The 22,304-nt window shown below is 47.7% G+C and overlaps 1 protein-coding gene across 1 annotated transcript in view; it reads right to left on the reverse strand.

Moving 5' to 3' along the window:
• The window catches only part of LOC137345808 (collagen alpha-2(XI) chain-like), a 730,020-nt gene that overhangs the window by 286,710 nt on the left and 421,006 nt on the right, over positions 1-22,304 (reverse strand). Inside the window, exons 24-25 of the mRNA XM_068009057.1 lie at positions 5,521-5,565; positions 5,375-5,428 (exon numbers count right to left, since the gene is read on the reverse strand). Of these exons, the coding sequence (XP_067865158.1) occupies positions 5,375-5,428; positions 5,521-5,565 (99 nt within the window). The remainder of the gene's footprint in view (positions 1-5,374; positions 5,429-5,520; positions 5,566-22,304) is intronic.

Genomic DNA, 22,304 nt, shown 5'->3' on the forward strand with positions numbered 1-22,304 from the left:
GGACAGTGTTTATAGACAAGGTCTGTATCCAGTAGTGAAGGGACAGTGTTTATAGACAATGTCTGTATCCAGTAGTGAAGGGACAGTGCTTATAGACAAGGTCTGTATCCAGTAGTGAAGGGACAGTGTTTATAGACAAGGTCTGTATCCAGTAGTGAAGGGACAGTGTTTATAGACAAGGTCTGTATCCAGTAGTGAAGGGACAGTGTTTATAGACCAGGTCTGTATCCAGTAGTGAAGGGACAGTGTTCATAGACAAGGTCTGTATCCAGTAGTGAAGGGACAGTGTTTATAGACCAGGTCTGTATCCAGTAGTGAAGGGACAGTGTTTATAGACAAGGTCTGTATCCAGTAGTGAAGGGACAGTGTTTCTCGACCAGGTCTGTATCCAGTAGTGAAGGGACAGTGTTTAAAGACAAGGTCTGTATCCAGTAGCGAACGGACAGTGTTTATAGACAAGGTCTGTATTCAGTAGTGAAGGGACATTGTTTATAGTCCAGGTCTGTATCCAGTAGCGAACGGACAGTGTTTATAGACAAGGTCTGTATCCAGTAGTGAAGGGACAGTGTTTATAGACAAGGTCTGTATCCAGTAGCGAAGGGACAGTGTTTATAGACAAGGTCTGTATCCAGTAGCGAAGGGACAGTGTTTGTAGACAAGGTCTGTATCCAGTAGTGAAGGGACAGTGTTTATAGACAAGGTCTGTATCCAGTAGCGAAGGGACAGTGTTTATAGACAAGGTCTGTATCCAGTAGCGAAGCGACAGTGTTTGTAGACAAGGTCTGTATCCGGTAGTGAAGGGACAGTGTTTATAGACCAGGTCTGTACCCGGTAGTGAAGGGACAGTCTTTATAGTCCAGGTCTGTATCCAGTAGTGAAGGGACAGTGTTTAGAGACAAGGTCTGTATCCAGTACTGAAGGGACAGTGTTTATAGACAAGGTCTGTATACAGTAGCGAAGGGACAATGTTTATAGACAAGGTCTGTATCCAGTAGTGAAGGGACAGTGTTTAGAGACAAGGTCTGTATCCAGTAGTGAAGGGACAGTGTTTATAGACAAGGTCTGTATCCAGTAGCGAAGGGACAGTGTTTATAGACAAGGTCTGTATCCAGTAGTGAAGGGACAGTGTTTATAGACAAGGTCTGTACCCAGTAGCGAAGGGACGGTGTTTATCGACCAGGTTTGTACCCGGTAGTGAAGGGACAGTGTTTATCGACCAGGTCTGTATCCAGTAGTGAAGGGACAGTGTTTATAGACCAGGTCTGTACCCAATAGCAAATGGACAGTGTTTATGGACCAGGTCTGTACCCAATAGCAAATGGACAGTGTTTATAGACCAGGTCTGTATCCAGTAGTGAAGGGACAGTGTTTATAGACCAGGTCTGTACCCGGTAGTGAAGGGACAGTGTTTATAGACCAGGTCTCTATCCGGTAGTGAAGGGACAGTGTTTATAAACCAGGTCTGTACCCAATAGCAAATGGACATTGTTTATAGACCAGGTCTGCACCCAGTAGCGAAGGGACGGTGTTTTTAGACCAGGTTTGTACCCGGTAGTGAAGGGACAGTGTTTATAGACCAGGTCTGTACCCAGTAGCGAAGGGACGGTGTTTATAGACAAGGTCTGTATCCAGTAGTGAAGGGACGGTGTTTATAGACCAGGTCTGCACCCAGTAGCGAAGGGAGGGTGTTTATAGACCAGGTCTGTATCCAGTAGTGAAGGGACAGTATTTACAGACAAGGTCTGTACCCGGTAGTGAAGGGACAGTGTTTATAGACCAGGTCTGTACCCAGTAGCGAAGGGACGGTGTTTATAGACCAGGTCTGTATCCAGTAGTGAAGGGACAGTATTTACAGACAAGGTCTGTACCCGGTAGTGAAGGGACAGTGTTTATTGACCAGGTTTGTACCCGGTAGCGAAGGGACAGTGTTGATAGTCCAGGTCTGTATCCGGTAGTGAAGGGACAGTATTTACAGACAAGGTCTGTACCCGGTAGCGAAGGGACATGTGTTTATAGACAAGGTCTGTATCCAGTAGCAAAGGAACAGTGTTTGTAGACAAGGTCTGTATCCAGTAGTGAAGGGACAGTGTTTATAGACAAGGTCTGTATCCAGTAGTGAAGGGACAGTGTTGATAGACAAGGTCTGTATCCAGTAGCGAAGGGACAGTGTTTATAGACAAGGTCTGTATCCGGTAGTGAAGGGACAGTGTTTATAGACAAGGTCTGTATCCAGTAGTAAAGGGACAGTGTTTATAGACAAGGTCTGTACCCAGTAGTGAAGGGACATTGTTTATAGTCCAGGTCTGTATCCAGTAGCGAAGGGACAGTGTTTATTGACAAGGTCTGTATCCAGTAGCGAAGGGACAGTGTTTATAGACAAGGTCTGTATCCAGTAGCGAACGGACAGTATTTATAGACAAGGTCTGTACCCGGTAGTGAAGGGACAGTGTTTATAGACAAGGTCTGTATCCAGTAGTGAAGGGACAGTGTTTATAGACAAGGTCTGTATCCAGTAGTGAAGGGACAGTGTTTATAGACAAGGTCTGTATCCAGTAGTGAAGGGACAGTGTTTATAGACAAGGTCTGTATCCAGTAGTGAAGGGACAGTGTTAATAGACCAGGTCTGTATCCAGTAGTGAAGGGACAGTGTTTATAGACAAGGTCTGTATCCAGTAGTGAAGGGACAGTGTTTATAGACAAGGTCTGTATCCAGTAGTGAAGGGACAGTGTTTATAGACAAGGTCTGTATCCAGTAGTGAAGGGACAGTGTTTATAGACAATGTCTGTATCCAGTAGTGAAGGGACAGTGTTTATAGACAAGGTCTGTATCCAGTAGTGAAGGGACAGTGTTTATAGACAATGTCTGTATCCAGTAGTGAAGGGACAGTGTTTATAGACAATGTCTGTATCCAGTAGTGAAGTGACAGTATTTATAGACAATGTATGTATTCAGTAGTGAAGGGACAGTATTTATAGACAATGTCTGTATCCAGTAGTGAAGGGACAGTGTTTATAGACAATGTCTGTATCCAGTAGTGAAGGGACAGTGTTTATAGACAATGTCTGTATCCAGTAGTGAAGGGACAGTGTTTATAGACAAGGTCTGTATCCAGTAGTGAAGGGACAGTGTTTATAGACAATGTCTGTACCCAGTAGTGAAGGGACAGTGTTTATAGACAAGGTCTGTATCCAGTAGTGAAGGGACAGTGTTTATAGACAATGTCTGTATCCAGTAGTGAAGGGACAGTGTTTATAGACAATGTCTGTATCCAGTAGTGAAGGGACAGTATTTATAGACAATGTCTGTATCCAGTAGTGAAGGGACAGTGTTTATAGACAAGGTCTGTATCCAGTAGTGAAGGGACAGTGTTTATAGACAATGTCTGTATCCAGTAGTGAAGGGACAGTGTTTATAGACAATGTCTGTATCCAGTAGTGAAGGGACAGTATTTATAGACAATGTCTGTACCCAGTAGTGAAGGGACAGTGTTTATAGACAAGGTCTGTATCCAGTAGTGAAGGGACAGTGTTTATAGACAATGTCTGTATCCAGTAGTGAAGGGACAGTGTTTATAGACAATGTCTGTATCCAGTAGTGAAGGGACAGTATTTATAGACAATGTCTGTACCCAGTAGTGAAGGGACAGTGTTTATAGACAAGGTCTGTATCCAGTAGTGAAGGGACAGTGTTTATAGACAAGGTCTGTATCCAGTAGTGAAGGGACAGTGTTTATAGACAATGTCTGTATCCAGTAGTGAAGGGACAGTGTTTATAGACAAGGTCTGTATCCAGTAGTGAAGGGACAGTATTTATAGACAATGTCTGTATCCAGTAGTGAAGGGACAGTGTTTATAGACAATGTCTGTATCCAGTCGTGAAGGGACAGTGTTTATAGACAATGTCTGAATCCAGTAGCGAAGGGACAGTGTTTATAGACAATGTCTGTATCCAGTAGTGAAGGGACAGTGTTTATAGACAATGTCTGTATCCAGTCGTGAAGGGACAGTGTTTATAGACAATGTCTGAATCCAGTAGCGAAGGGACAGTGTTTATAGACAATGTCTGAATCCAGTAGCGAAGGGACAGTGTTTATAGACAAGGTCTGTATCCAGTAGTGAAGGGACAGTGTTTATAGACAATGTCTGTATCCAGTTGTGAAGGGACAGTGTTTATAGACAATGTCTGAATCCAGTAGCGAAGGGACAGTGTTTGTAGACAAGGTCTGTATCCAGTAGTGAAGGGACAGTGTTTATAGACAAGGTCTGTATCCAGTAGTGAAGGGACAGTGTTTATAGACAAGGTCTGTATCCAGTAGTGAAGGGACAGTGTTTATAGACAATGTCTGTATCCAGTAGTGAAGGGACAGTGTTTATAGACAAGGTCTGTATCCAGTAGTGAAGGGACAGTATTTATAGACAATGTCTGTATCCAGTAGTGAAGGGACAGTGTTTATAGACAAGGTCTGTATCCAGTAGTGAAGGGACAGTGTTTATAGACAATGTCTGTATCCAGTAGTGAAGGGACAGTGTTTATAGACAAGGTCTGTATCCAGTAGTGAAGGGACAGTGTTTATAGACAAGGTCTGTATCCAGTAGTGAAGGGACAGTGTTTATAGACCAGGTCTGTATCCAGTAGTGAAGGGACAGTGTTCATAGACAAGGTCTGTATCCAGTAGTGAAGGGACAGTGTTTATAGACCAGGTCTGTATCCAGTAGTGAAGGGACAGTGTTTATAGACAAGGTCTGTATCCAGTAGTGAAGGGACAGTGTTTATAGACCAGGTCTGTATCCAGTAGTGAAGGGACAGTGTTTAAAGACAAGGTCTGTATCCAGTAGCGAACGGACAGTGTTTATAGACAAGGTCTGTATTCAGTAGTGAAGGGACATTGTTTATAGTCCAGGTCTGTATCCAGTAGCGAACGGACAGTGTTTATAGACAAGGTCTGTATCCAGTAGTGAAGGGACAGTGTTTATAGACAAGGTCTGTATCCAGTAGCGAAGGGACAGTGTTTATAGACAAGGTCTGTATCCAGTAGCGAAGGGACAGTGTTTGTAGACAAGGTCTGTATCCAGTAGTGAAGGGACAGTGTTTATAGACAAGGTCTGTATCCAGTAGCGAAGGGACAGTGTTTATAGACAAGGTCTGTATCCAGTAGCGAAGCGACAGTGTTTGTAGACAAGGTCTGTATCCGGTAGTGAAGGTGCGGTGTTTATAGACCAGGTCTGTATCCGGTAGTGAAGGTGCGGTGTTTGTAGACCAGGTCTGTATCCGGTAGTGAAGGTGCGGTGTTTATAGAACAGGTCTGTATCCGGTAGTGAAGGTGCAGTGTTTATAGAACAGGTCTGTACCTGGACATTGTGGTCGTTGGATTACCTGAGCTCCAGGGATGCCCTGTTGTCCCGGAGGTCCTGGTTCCCCTTGAGGCCCCTGTTTGAATTAAATGAGACTGGACGTTAAATTTCTGAGCACTCAGAGATGATCATAATAATGAATGGAATTTAAAGATACAAATCACACACCAGGTTGCCTTTGGGGCCATGGGAACCATCCGATCCACGCACTCCCTGAAACACAGAAGTAACGCGAGTGAACAACATTGTTTCATGACAACAGAACGAGGCAATTGCAGCTTTTTTTTTAAACAGAGTAGAAAGGCAGCCAAGACACTGTCCCTTTCACTTGGCTTTTTTAATGATTGCAAAGCCAGAAAGGAGGAAAAGGGAAAAATATTTCTGCCAAAATATGAAGGACGTAGTATCCCAATTTGGTCAGTTAAACAAGTGACAGAATTTGCAGTACATATTACTCAGATGTCCAGCAATACTCGTCATAATTGATCCACCAATATTGAACAGCTCCAGCCAGATAATCACACACCACTTAACAGGGGTAAACAACACCGAGGCCAGGCATTCTCCGGTTTCCAGAATACAATTGTCAATTGGGGACAAATTCAGGCTTTGCTTCGAGATGTGAAATCACAGAGATATGACATCACATTCCTTCTGAGGAGAAATTCCACAGCTACAAGAGATTTGGAGAATAGCCATTCACTGACTCACACACTGGGATTCAGAGAGAATGAGAGGATCCGTCACTGATTCACTGACTGGGATAGAGAGAGAATCAGAGGATCCATCACTGACTCACTGACTGGGATCGAGAGAGAATGAGAGGATCCATCATTACTCACTGGGATCAAGAGAGAATGAGAGGATCCATCACTAACTCACTGGGATTGAGAGAGAATGAGAGGATCCATCACTGACTCACTGGGATCGAGAGAGAATGAGAGGGTCCATCACTGACTCACTGGGATGGAGAGAGAATGAGAGGATCCATCACTGACTCACTGACTGGGATCGAGAGAGAATGAGAGGATCCATCACTGACACACTGGGATCGAGAGAGAATGACAGGATCCATCACTGACTCACTGACTGGGATCGAGAGAGAATGAGAGGATCCAGCACTGACTCACTGGGATTGAGAGAGAATGAGAGGATCCATCACTGACTCACTGGGATGGAGAGAGAATGAGAGGATCCATCACTGACTCACTGACTGGGATCGAGAGAGAATGAGAGGATCCATCACTGACACACTGGGATTGAGAGAGAATGACAGGATCCATCACTGACTCACTGACTGGGATCGAGAGAGAATGAGAGGATCCATCACTGACTCACTGACTGGGATCGAGAGAGAATGACAGGATCCATCACTGACTCACTGACTGGGATCGAGAGAGAATGACAGGATCCAGCACTGACTCACTGACTGGGATCGAGGCAGAATGAGAGGATCCATCACTGACTCACTGGGATCGAGAGAGAATGAGCGGATCCATCACTGACTCACTGGGATCGAGAGAGAATGAGAGGATCCATCACTGACTCACTGGGAGCGAGAGAGAATGAGAGGATCCATCACTGACTCAATTGGATCAAGAGAGAATGAGAGGATCCATCACTGACTCACTGACTGGGATCGGGAGAGAATGAGAGGATCCATCACCGACTCACTGGGATCGAGAGAGAATGAGAGGATCAATCACTGACTCACTGGGATCGAGAGAGAATGAGAGGATCCATCACTGACTCACAGGGATCCAGAGAGAATGAGAGGATCCATCACTGACTCACTGGGATCGAGAGAGAATGAGAGGATCCATCACTGACTCACTGACTGGGATCGAGAGAGAATGAGAGGATCCATGACTGACTCACAGGGATCGAGAGAGAATGAGAGGATCCATCACTGACTCACTGGGATCGAGAGAGAATGAGAGGATCCATCACTGACTCACTGGGATCGAGAGAGAATGAGAGGATCCATCACTGACTCACTGGGATCGAGAGAGAATAAGAGGATCCATCACTGACTCACAGACTGGGATCGAGAGAGAATGAGAGGATCCATCACTGACTCACTGGGATCGAGAGAGAATGAGAGGATCCATCACTGACTCACAGACTGGGATCGAGAGAGAATGAGAGGATCCATCACTGACTCACTGGGATCGAGAGAGAATGAGAGGATCCATCACTGACTCACTGGGATCGAGAGAGAATGAGAGGATCCATCACTGACTCACTGGGATCGAGAGAGAATGAGAGGATCCATCACTGACTCACTGGGATCGAGAGAGAATGAGAGGATCCATCACTGACTCACTGGGATCGAGAGAGAATGAGAGGATCCATCACTGACTCACTGGGATCGAGAGAGAATGAGAGGATCCATCACTGAGTCACTGACTGGGATCGAGAGAGAATGAGAGGATCCATCACTGACACACTGGGATCGAGAGAGAATGAGAGGAACCATCACTGACTCACTGGGATCGAGAGAGAATGAGAGGATCCATCACTGACTCACTGGGATCGAGAGAGAATGAGAGGATCCATCACTGACTCACTGGGATCGAGAGAGAATGAGAGGATCCATCACTGACTCACTGACTGGGATCGAGAGAGAATGAGAGGATCCATGACTGACTCACAGGGATCGAGAGAGAATGAGAGGATCCATCACTGACTCACTGGGATCGAGAGAGAATGAGAGGATCCATCACTGATTCACTGGGATCGAGAGAGAATGAGAGGATCCATCACTGACTCACTGGGATCGAGAGAGAATGAGAGGATCCATCACTGACTCACTGGGATCGAGAGAGAATGAGAGGATCCATCACTGACTCACTGGGATCGAGAGAGAATGAGAGGATCCATCACTGACTCACTGGGATCGAGAGAGAATGAGAGGATCCATCACTGAGTCACTGACTGGGATCGAGAGAGAATGAGAGGATCCATCACTGACACACTGGGATCGAGAGAGAATGAGAGGAACCATCACTGACTCACTGGGATCGAGAGAGAATGAGAGGATCCATCACTGACTCACTGGGATCGAGAGAGAATGAGAGGATCCATCACTGACTCACTGGGATCGAGAGAGAATGAGAGGATCCATCACTGACTCACTGACTGGGATCGAGAGAGAATGAGAGGATCCATGACTGACTCACAGGGATCGAGAGAGAATGAGAGGATCCATCACTGACTCACTGGGATCGAGAGAGAATGAGAGGATCCATCACTGACTCACTGGGATCGAGATAGAATGAGAGGATCCATCACTGACTCACTGGGATCGAGAGAGAATAAGAGGATCCATCACTGACTCACAGACTGGGATCGAGAGAGAATGAGAGGATCCATCACTGACTCACTGGGATCGAGAGAGAATGAGAGGATCCATCACTGACTCACAGACTGGGATCGAGAGAGAATGAGAGGATCCATCACTGACTCACTGGGATCGAGAGAGAATGAGAGGATCCATCACTGACTCACTGGGATCGAGAGAGAATGAGAGGATCCATCACTGACTCACTGGGATCGAGAGAGAATGAGAGGATCCATCACTGACTCACTGGGATCGAGAGAGAATGAGAGGATCCATCACTGACTCACTGGGATCGAGAGAGAATGAGAGGAACCATCACTGACTCACTGGGATCGAGAGAGAATGAGAGGATCCATCACTGACTCACTGGGATCGAGAGAGAATGAGAGGATCCATCACTGACTCACTGGGATCGAGAGAGAATGAGAGGATCCATCACTGACTCACTGGGATCGAGAGAGAATGAGAGGATCCATCACTGACTCACTGGGATCGAGAGAGAATGAGAGGATCCATCACTGACTCACTGGGATCGAGAGAGAATTAGAGGATCCATCACTGACTCACTGACTGGGATCGAGAGAGAATGAGAGGATCCATCACTGACTCACTGGGATCGAGAGAGAATGAGAGGATCCATCACTGACTTACTGGTATCGAGAGAGAATGAGAGGATCCATCACTGACTCACTGGGATCGAGAGAGAATGAGAGGATCCATCACTGACTCACTGGGATCGAGAGAGAATGAGAGGATCCATCACTGACTCACTGGGATCGAGAGAGAATGAGAGGATCCATCACTGACTCACTGGGATCGAGAGAGAATGAGAGGATCCATCACTGACTCACTGGGATCGAGAGAGAATGAGAGGATCCATCACTGACTCACTGGGATCGAGAGAGAATGAGAGGATCCATCACTGACTCACTGGGATCGAGAGAGAATGAGAGGATCCATCACTGACTCACTGGGATCGAGAGAGAATGAGAGGATCCATCACTGACTCACTGGGATCGAGAGAGAATGAGAGGATCCATCCCTGACTCACTGGGATCGAGAGAGAATGAGAGGATCCACCACTGACTCACTGGGATTGAGAGAGAATGAGAGGATCCATCACTGACTCACTGAGATCGAGAAAGAATGAGAGGATCCATCACTGACTCACTGACTGGGCTCGAGAGAGAATGAGAGGATCCATCACTGACTCACTGGGATCGAGAGAGAATAAGAGGATCCATCACTAACTCACTGGGATCGAGAGAGAATGAGAGGATCCATCACTGACTCACTGGGATCGAGAGAGAATGAGAGGATCCATCACTAACTCACTGACTGGGATCGAGAGAGAATGAGAGGATCCATCACTGACTCACTGACTGGGATCGAGAGATAATGAGAGGATCCATCACTGACTCACTGGGATAGAGAGAGAATAAGAGGATCCATCACTAACTCACTGACTGGGATCGAGAGAGAATGAGAGGATCCATGACTGACTCACTGACTGGGATCGAGAGAGAATGAGAGGATCCATGACTGACTCACTGACTGGGATCAAGAGAGAATGAGAGGATCCATCACTGACTCACTGGGATAGAGAGAGAATAAGAGGATCCATCACTGACTCACTGGGATCGAGAGAGAATGAGAGGATCCATCACTGAATCACTGACTGGGATCGAGAGATAATGAGAGGATCCATCACTGACTCACTGGGATCGAGAGAGAATAAGAGGATCCATCACTAACTCACTGACTGGGATCGAGAGAGAATGAGAGGATCCATGACTGACTCACTGACTGGGATCGAGAGAGAATGAGAGGATCCATGACTGACTCACTGACTGGGATCGAGAGAGAATGAGAGGATCCATCACTGACTCACTGGGATCGAGAGAGAATGAGAGGATCCATCACTGACTCACTGGGATCGAGAGAGAATGAGAGGATCCATCACTGACTCACTGGGATCGAGAGAGAATGTGAGGATCCATCACTGACTCACAGGAATCGAGAGAGAATGAGAGGATCCATCACTGACTCACTGCGATCGAGAGAGAATGAGAGGATCCACCACTGACTCACTGGGATCGAGAGAGAATGAGAGGATCCATCACTGACTCACTGGGATCGAGAGAGAATGAGAGGATCCACCACTGACTCACTGGGATCGAGAGAGAATGAGAGGATCCATCACTGACTCTCTGACTGGGATCGAGAGAGAATGAGAGGATCCATCACTGACTCACTGGGATCGAGAGAGAATGAGAGGATCCATCACTGACTCACTGGGATCGAGAGAGAATGAGAGGATCCACCACTGACTCACTGGGATCGACAGAGAATGAGAGGATCCATCACTGACTCACTGACTGGGATCGAGAGAGAATGAGAGGATCCATCACTGACTCACTGGGATCGAGAGAGAATGAGAGGATCCATCACTGACTCACTGGGATCGAGAGAGAATGAGAGGATCCATCACTGACTCACTGGGATCGAGAGAGAATGAGAGGATCCATCACTGACTCACTGGGATCGAGAGAGAATGAGAGGATCCATCACTGACTCACTGGGATCGAGAGAGAATGAGAGGATCCATCACTGACTCATTGACTAGGATCGAGAGATAATGAGAGGATCCATCACTGACTCACTGGGATCGAGAGAGAATGAGAGGATCCATCACTGACTCATTGACTAGGATCGAGAGATAATGAGAGGATCCATCACTGACTCACTCAATGGGATCGAGAGAGAATGAGAAGATCCATCACTGACTCACAGACTGGGATCGTGAGAGAATGAGAGGATCCATCACTGACTCACTGGGATCGAGAGAGAATGAGAGGATCCATCACTGACTCACTGGGATCGAGAGAGAATGAGAGGATCCATCACTGACTCACTGACTGGGATCGAGAGAGAATGAGAGGATCCATCACTGACTCACTGACTGGGATCGAGAGAGAATGAGAGGATCCATCACTGACTCACTGGGATCGAGAGAGAATGAGAGGATCCATCACTGACTCACTGACTGGGATCGAGAGAGAATGAGAGGATCCATCACTGACTCACTGGGATCGAGAGAGAATGAGAGGATCCATCACTGACTCACTGGTATCGAGAGAGAATGAGAGGATCCATCACTGACTCACTGGGATCGACAGAGAATGAGAGGATCCATCACTGACTCACTGGGATCGAGAGAGAATGAGAGGATCCATCACTAACTCACTGGGATCGAGAGAGAATGAGAGGATCCATCACTAACTCACTGGGATTGTGAGAGAATGAGAGGATCCATCACTGACTCACTGGGATCGAGAGAGAATGAGAGGATAGATCACTGACTCACTGGGATCGAGAGAGAATGAGAGGATCCATCACTGACTCACTGGGATCGAAAGAGAATGAGAGGGTCCATCACTGACTCACTGGGATGGAGAGAGAATGAGAGGATCCATCACTGACTCACTGACTGGGATCGAGAGAGAATGAGAGGATCCATCACTGACTCACTGGGATCGAGAGAGAATGAGAGGATCCATCACTGACTCACTGGGATCGAGAGAGAATGAGAGGATCCATCACTGACTCACTGGGATCGACAGAGAATGAGAGGATCCATCACTGACTCACTGGGATCGAGAGAGAATGAGAGGATCCATCACTAACTCACTGGGATCGAGAGAGAATGAGAGGATCCATCACTAACTCACTGGGATTGTGAGAGAATGAGAGGATCCATCACTGACTCACTGGGATCGAGAGAGAATGAGAGGATAGATCACTGACTCACTGGGATCGAGAGAGAATGAGAGGATCCATCACTGACTCACTGGGATCGAAAGAGAATGAGAGGATCCATCACTGACTCACTGGGATGGAGAGAGAATGAGAGGATTCATCACTGACTCACTGACTGGGATCGAGAGAGAATGAGAGGATCCATCACTGACTCACTGACTGGGAAGGAGAGAGGATGAGAGGATCCATCACTGACTCACTGACTGGGATGGAGAGAGAATGACAGGATCCATCACTGACTCACTGACTGGGATCGAGAGAGAATGAGAGGATCCATCACTAACTCACTGGGATCGAGAGAGAATGAGAGGATCCATCACTAACTCACTGGGATTGAGAGAGAATGAGAGGATCCATCACTGACTCACAGGGATGGAGAGAGAAAGAGAGGATCCATCAGTCACTCACTGGGAGCGAGAGAGAATGAGAGGATCCATCAGTAACTCACTGGGATCGAGAGAGAATGAGAGGATCAATCACTAACTCACTGACTGGGATCGAGAGAGAATGAGAGGAACCATCACTGACTCACTGTGATCGAGAGAGAATGAGAGGATCCATCACTGACTCACTGGGATCGAGAGAGAATGAGAGGATCCATCACTGACTCACTGACTGGGATCGAGAGAGAATGAGAGGATATATCACTGACTCACTGGGATCGAGAGAGAATGAGAGGATCCATCACTGACTCACTGGGATCGAGAGAGAATGAGAGGATCCATCACTGACTCACAGGGATCGAGAGAGAATGAGAGGATCCATCACTGACTCAATTGGATCAAGAGAGAATGAGAGGATCCATCACTGACTCACTGACTGGGATCGAGAGAGAATGAGAGGATCCATCACTGACTCACTGACTGGGATCGAGGCAGAATGAGAGGATCCAGCACTGACTCACTGACTGGGATCGAGAGAGAATGAGAGGATCCATCACTGACTCACTGGGATCGAGAGAGAATGAGAGGATCCATCACTGACTCACTGGGATCGAGAGAGAATGAGAGGATCCATCACTGACTCACCGACTGGGATCGAGAGAGAATGAGAGGATCCATCACTGAGTCACTGGGACAGAGAGAGAATGAGAGGATCCATCACTGACTCACTGGGATCGAGAGAGAATGAGAGGATCCATCACTGACTCACTGGGATCGAGAGAGAATGAGAGGATCCATCACTGAATCACAGGGATCGAGAGAGAATGAGAGGATCCATCACTAACTCACTGGGATGGAGAGAGAATGAGAGGATCCATCACTGACTCACTGACTGGGATCGAGAGAGAATGAGAGGATCCATCAATGACACACTGGGATGGAGAGAGAATGACAGGATCCATCACTGACTCACTGACTGGGATGGAGAGAGAATGAGAGGATCCATCACTGACTCACTGACTGGGATCGAGAGAGAATGAGACGATCGATCACTGACTCACTGGGATCGAGAGAGAATGAGAGGATCCATCACTGACTCACTGACTGGGATCGAGAGAGAATGAGAGGACCCATCACTGACTCACTGACTGGGATCGAAAGAGAATGAGAGGATCCATCACTGACACACTGGGATGGAGAGAGAATGAGAGGATCCATCACTGACTCACTGACTGGGATCGAGAGAGAATGAGACGATCGATCACTGACTCACTGGGATCGAGAGAGAATGAGAGTATCCATCACTGACTCACTGGGATCGAGAGAGAATGAGAGGATCCATCACTGACTCAATTGGATCAAGAGAGAATGAGAGGATCCATCACTGACTCACTGACTGGGATCGAGAGAGAATGAGAGGATCCATCACTGACTCACTGAATGGGATCGAGAGAGAATGAGAGGATCCATGACTGACTCACTGGGATCGAGAGAGAATGAGAGGATCCATCACTGACTCACTGACTGGGATCGAGAGAGAATGAGAGGATCCATCACTGACTCACTGGGATCGAGAGAGAATGAGAGGATCCATCACTGAATCACAGGGATCGAGAGAGAATGAGAGGATCCATCACTAACTCACTGGGATGGAGAGAGAATGAGAGGATCCATCACTGACTCAATGGGATCGAGAGAGAATGAGAGGATCAATCACTAACTCACTGACTGGGATCGAGAGAGAATGAGAGGATCCATCACCGACTCAATGGGATCGAGAGAGAATGAGAGGTTCAATCACTAACTCACTGACTGGGATCGAGAGAGAATGAGAGGATCCATCACTGACTCACTGTGATCGAGAGAGAATGAGAGGATCCATCACTGACTCACTGACTGGGATCGAGAGAGAATGAGAGGATCCATCACTGACTCACTGTGATCGAGAGAGAATGAGAAGATCCATCACTGACTCACTGACTGGGATCGAGAGAGAATGAGAGGATCCATCACTGACTCACTGGGATCGAGAGAGAATGAGAGGATCCATCACTGACTCACTTGGATCGAAAGAGAATGAGAGGATCCATCACTGACTCACAGGGATCGAGAGAGAATGAGAGGATCCATCACTGACTCAATTGGATCAAGAGAGAATGAGAGGATCCATCACTGACTCACTGACTGGGATCGAGAGAGAATGAGAGGATCCATCACTGACTCACTGACTGGGATTGAGGCAGAATGAAAGGATCCATCACTGACTCACTGGGATCGAGAGAGAATGAGAGGATCCATCACGGACTCACTGGGATCGAGAGAGGATCCACCAGTGACTCACTGGGATCGAGAGAGAATGAGAGGATCCATCATTGACTCACTGACTGGGATCGAGAGAGAATGAGAGGATCCATCACTGAGTCACTGGGATCGAGAGAGAATGAGAGGATCCATCACTGACTCACTGGGATCGAGAGAGAATGAGAGGATCCACCACTGACAAACTGACTGGGATCGAGAGAGAATGAGAGGATCCATCACTAACTCACTGGGATCGAGAGAGAATGAGAGGATCCATAACTGACTCACTGGGATGGAGAGAGAATGAGAGGATCCATCACTGACTCACTGACTGGGATCGAGAGAGAATGAGAGGATCCATCACTGACACACTGGGATGGAGAGAGAATGAAAGGATCCATCACTGACTGGGATCGAGAGAGAATGAGAGGATCGATCACTGACGCACTGGGATCGAGAGAGACTGAGAGGATCCATCAATGACTCACTGGGATCGAGAGAGAATGAGAGGGTCCATCACTGACTCACTGGGATGGAGAGAGAATGAGAGGATCCATGACTGACTCACTGACTGGGATCGAGAGAGAATGAGAGGATCCATCACTGACACACTGGGATGGAGAGAGAATGACAGGATCCATCACTGACTCACTGACTGGGATCGAGAGAGAATGAGAGGATCCATCACTGACTCACTGGGATCGAGAGAGAATGAGAGGATCCATCACTAACTCACTGGGATCGAGAGAGAATGAGAGGATCCATCACTAACTCACTGGGATTGAGAGAGAATGAGAGGATCCATCACTGACTCACTGAGATCGAGAGAGAATGAGAGGATCCACCACTCACTCACAGGGATGGAGAGAGAAAGAGAGGATCCATCACTGACTCACTGGGAGCGAGAGAGAATGAGAGGATCCATCACTAACTCACTGGGATCGAGAGAGAATGAGAGGATCCATCACTAACTCACTGACTGGGATCGAGAGAGAATGAGAGGATCCATCACTGACTCACTGACTGGGATCGAGAGAGAATGAGAGGATCCATCACTGACTCACAGGGATCGAGAGAGAATGAGAGGATCCATCACTGACTCAATTGGATCAAGAGAGAATGAGAGGTTCCATCACTGACTCACTGACTGGGATCAAGGCAGAATGAGAGGATCCATCACTGACTCACTGGGATCGAGAGAGAATGAGCGGATCCATCACTGACTCACAGGGATCGAGAGAGAATGAGAGGATCCATCATTGACTCACTGGGAGCGAGAGAGAATGAGAGGATCCATCACTAACTCACTGGGATCGAGAGAGAATGAGAGGATCCATCACTAACTCACTGACTGGGATCGAGAGAGAATGAGAGGATCCATCACTGACTCACTGACTGGGATCGAGAGAGAATGAGAGGATCCATCACTGACTCACAGGGATCGAGAGAGAATGAGAGGATCCATCACTGACTCAATTGGATCAAGAGAGAATGAGAGGTTCCATCACTGACTCACTGACTGGGATCGAGGCAGAATGAGAGGATCCATCACTGACTCACTGGGATCGAGAGAGAATGAGCGGATCCATCACTGACTCACAGGGATCGAGAGAGATTGAGAGGATCCATCACTAACTCACTGGGATCGAGAGAGAATGAGAGGATCAATCACTAACTCACTGACTGGGATCGAGAGAGAATGAGAGGATCCATGACTGACTCACTGGGATGGAGAGAGATTGAGAGGATCCATCACTGACTCAATTGGATCAAGAGAGAATGAGAGGTTCCATCACTGACTCACTGACTGGGATCGAGGCAGAATGAGAGGATCCATCACTGACTCACTGGGATCGAGAGAGAATGAGCGGATCCATCACTGACTCACAGGGATCGAGAGAGAATGAGCGGATCCATCACTGACTCACAGGGATCGAGAGAGATTGAGAGGATCCATCACTAACTCACTGGGATTGAGAGAGAATGAGAGGATCAATCACTAACTCACTGACTGGGATCGAGAGAGAATGAGAGGATCCATCACTAACTCACTGGGATGGAGAGAGAATGAGAGGATCCATCACCGACTCGCTGGGATCGAGAGAGAATGAGAGGATCAATCACTAACTCACTGACTGGGATCGAGAGAGAATGAGAGGATCCATGACTGACTCACTGACTGGGATCGAGAGAGAATGAGAGGATCCATCACTGACTCACTGGGATCGAGAGAGAATGAGAGGATCCATCACTGACGCAAATTGGATCAAGAGAGAATGAGAGGATCCATCACTGACTCACAGGGATCGAGAGAGAATGAGAGGATCCATCACTGACTCAATTGGATCAAGAGAGAATGAGAGGATCCATCACTGACTCACTGACTGGGATCGAGAGAGAATGAGAGGATCCATCACGGACTCACTGGGATCGAGAGAGAATGAGAGGATCCATCACTGACTCACTTGGATCGAAAGAGAATGAGAGGATCCATCACTGACTCACAGGGATCGAGAGAGAATGAGAGGATCCATCACTGACTCAATTGGATCAAGAGAGAATGAGAGGATCCATCACTGACTCACTGACTGGGATCGAGAGAGAATGAGAGGATCCATCATTGACTCACTGACTGGGATCGAGAGAGAATGAGAGGATCCATCACTGAGTCACTGGGATCGAGAGAGAATGAGAGGATCCACCACTGACAAACTGACTGGGATCGAGAGAGAATGAGAGGATCCATCACTAACTCACTGGGATCGAGAGAGAATGAGAGGATCCATAACTGACTCACTGGGATGGAGAGAGAATGAGAGGATCCATCACTGACTCACTGACTGGGATCGAGAGAGAATGAGAGGATCCATCACTGACGCACTGGGATCGAGAGAGACTGAGAGGATCCATCAATGACTCACTGGGATCGAGAGAGAATGAGAGGATCCATCACGGACTCACTGGGATCGAGAGAGGATCCACCAGTGACTCACTGGGATCGAGAGAGAATGAGAGGATCCATCATTGACTCACTGACTGGGATCGAGAGAGAATGAGAGGATCCATCACTGAGTCACTGGGATCGAGAGAGAATGAGAGGATCCACCACTGACAAACTGACTGGGATCGAGAGAGAATGAGAGGATCCATCACTAACTCACTGGGATCGAGAGAGAATGAGAGGATCCATAACTGACTCACTGACTGGGATCGAGAGAGAATGAGAGGATCCATCACTGACTCACTGACTGGGATCGAGAGAGAATGAGAGGATCCATCACTGACTCACTGACTGGGATTGAGGCAGAATGAAAGGATCCATCACTGACTCACTGGGATCGAGAGAGAATGAGAGGATCCATCACTGACTCACTGGGATCGAGAGAGAATGAGAGGATCCATCACGGACTCACTGGGATCGAGAGAGGATCCACCAGTGACTCACTGGGATCGAGAGAGAATGAGAGGATCCATCATTGAGTCACTGGGATCGAGAGAGAATGAGAGGATCCACCACTGACAAACTGACTGGGATCGAGAGAGAATGAGAGGATCCATCACTGAGTCACTGGGATCGAGAGAGAATGAGAGGATCCACCACTGACAAACTGACTGGGATCGAGAGAGAATGAGAGGATCCATCACTAACTCACTGGGATCGAGAGAGAATGAGAGGATCCATAACTGACTCACTGGGATGGAGAGAGAATGAGAGGATCCATCACTGACTCACTGACTGGGATCGAGAGAGAATGAGAGGATCCATCACTGACGCACTGGGATCGAGAGAGACTGAGAGGATCCATCAATGACTCACTGGGATCGAGAGAGAATGAGAGGATCCATCACGGTCTCACTGGGATCGAGAGAGAATGAGAGGATCCATCACGGACTCACTGGGATCGAGAGAGGATCCACCAGTGACTCACTGGGATCGAGAGAGAATGAGAGGATCCATCATTGACTCACTGACTGGGATTGAGGCAGAATGAAAGGATCCATCACTGACTCACTGGGATCGAGAGAGAATGAGAGGATCCATCACGGACTCACTGGGAGCGAGAGAGGATCCACCAGTGACTCACTGGGATCGAGAGAGAATGAGAGGATCCATCACTGAGTCACTGACTGGGATCGAGAGAGAATGAGAGGATCCATCACTGAGTCACTGGGATCGAGAGAGAATGAGAGGATCCACCACTGACAAACTGACTGGGATCGAGAGAGAATGAGAGGATCCATCACTGACTCACTGGGATCGAGAGAGAATGAGAGGATCCATAACTGACTCACTGGGATGGAGAGAGAATGAGAGGATCCATCACTGACTCACTGACTGGGATCGAGAGAGAATGAGAGGATCCATCACTGACACACTGGGATGGAGAGAGAATGAAAGGACCCATCACTGACTCACTGACTGGGATCGAGAGAGAATGAGAGGATCGATCACTGACGCACTGGGATCGAGAGAGACTGAGAGGATCCATCAATGACTCACTGGGATGGAGAGAGAATGAGAGGATCCATCACTGACACACTGGGATGGAGAGAGAATGAAAGGACCCATCACTGACACACTGACTGGGATCGAGAGAGAATGAGAGGATCGATCACTGACGCACTGGGATCGAGAGAGACTGAGAGGATCCATCACTGACTCACTGGGATGGAGAGAGAATGAGAGGATCCATGACTGACTCACTGACTGGGATCGAGAGAGAATGAGAGGATCCATCACTGACACACTGGGATGGAGAGAGAATGACAGGATCCATCACTGACTCACTGACTGGGATCGAGGCAGAATGGGAGGATCCATCACTGACTCACAGGGATCGAGAGAGAATGAGAGGATCCATCACTGACTCAATTGGATCAAGAGAGAATGAGAGGATCCATCACTGACACACTGACTGGGATCGAGGCAGAATGAGAGGATCCATCACTGACTCACTGGGATCGAGAGAGAATGAGAGGATCCATTATGACTCACTGGGATCGAGAGAGAATGAGAGGATCCATCACTGACTCACTGGGATCGAGAGAGAATGAGAGGATCCATTATGACTCACTGGGATCGAGAGAGAATGAGAGGATCCATCACTGACTCACTGGGATCGAGAGAGAATGAGAGGATCCATCACTGACTCACTGGGATCGAGAGAGAATGAGAGGATCCATCACTGACTCACAGGGATTGAGAGAGAATGAGAGGATCCATCACTGACTCAATTGGATCGAGAGAGAATGAGAGGATCCATCACGACTCACTGGGATTGAGAGAGAATGAGAGGAACCATCACTGACTCACTGGGATCGAGAGAGAATGAGAGGATCCATCACTGACTAACAGGGATCGAGAGAGAATGAGAGGATCCATCACGACTCACTGGGATTGAGAGAGAATGAGAGGATCCATCACTGACTCACTGGGATCGAGAGAGAATGAGAGGATCCATCACTGACTAACAGGGATCGAGAGAGAATGAGAGGATCCATCACTGACTCAATTGAATCAAGAGAGAATGAGAGGATCCATCACTGACTCACTGACTGGGATCGAGAGAGAATGAAAGGATCCATCACTGACTCACTGACTGGGATCGAGGCAGAATGAGACGATCCATCACTGACTCACTGGGATCGAGAGAGAATGAGCGGATCCATCAGTGACTCACTGGGATCGAGAGAGAATGAGCGGATCCATCACTGACTCACTGGGAGCGAGAGAGAATGAGAGGATCCATCACTAACTCACTGGGATGGAGAGAGAATGAGAGGATCCATCACCGACTCAATGGGATCGAGTGAGAATGAGAGGATCAATCACTAACTCACTGACTGGGATCGAGAGAGAATGAGAGGATCCATCACTGACTCACTGGGATCGAGAGAGAATGAGAGGATCCATCACCGACTCAATGGGATCGAGTGAGAATGAGAGGATCAATCACTAACTCACTGACTGGGATCGAGAGAGAATGAGAGGATCCATCACTGACTCACTGTGATCGAGAGAGAATCAGAGGATCCATCACTGACTCACTGACTAGGATCGAGAGAGAATGAGAGGATCCATCACTGACTCACTGGGATCGAGAGAGAATGAGAGGATCCATCACTGACTCACTGGGATCGAAAGAGAATGAGAGGATCCATCACTGACTCACAGGGATCGAGAGAGAATGAGAGGATCCATCACTGACTCACTGACTGGGATCGAGAGAGAATGAGAGGATCCATCACTGACTCACTGTCTGGGATCGAGGCAGAATGAAAGGATCCATCACTGACTCAATTGGATCAAGAGAGAATGAGAGGATCCATCACTGACTCAATTGGATCAAGAGAGAATGAGAGGATCCATCACTGACTCACTCACTGGGATCGAGAGAGAATGAGAGGATCCATCACTGACTCACTGGGATCGAGAGAGGATCCACCAGTGACTCACTGGGATCGAGAGAGATTGAGAGGATCCATCATTGACTCACTGACTGGGATCGAGAGAGAATGAGAGGATCCATCACTGATTCACTGGGATCGAGATAGAATGAGAGGATCCATCACTGACTCAATGGGATCGAGAGAGAATGAGAGGTTCCATCACTGACTCACTGAGATCGAGAGAGAATGAGTGGATCCATCACTGACTTACTGGGATCGAGAGAGAATGAGAGGATCCATCACTGACTCACTGGGATCGAGAGAGAATGAGAGTATCCATCAGTGACTCAATTGGATCAAGAGAGAATGAGAGGATCCATCATTGACTCACTGACTGGGATCGAGAGAGAATGAGAGGATCCATCACTGACTCACTGACTGGGATTGAGGCAGAATGAAAGGATCCATCACTGACTCACTGGGATCGAGAGAGAATGAGAGGATCCATCACGGACTCACTGGGATCGAGAGAGAATGAGAGGATCCACCAGTGACTCACTGGGATTGAGAGAGAATGAGAGGATCCATCATTGACTCACTGACTGGGATCGAGAGAGAATGAGAGGATCCATCACTGAGTCACTGGGATCGAGAGAGAATGAGAGGATCCACCACTGACAAACTGACTGGGATCGAGAGAGAATGAGAGGATCCAT

Source organism: Heterodontus francisci, chromosome 29 (assembly GCF_036365525.1).
Source record: "Heterodontus francisci isolate sHetFra1 chromosome 29, sHetFra1.hap1, whole genome shotgun sequence".
In the NCBI taxonomy this organism is placed as follows: domain Eukaryota; kingdom Metazoa; phylum Chordata; class Chondrichthyes; order Heterodontiformes; family Heterodontidae; genus Heterodontus; species Heterodontus francisci.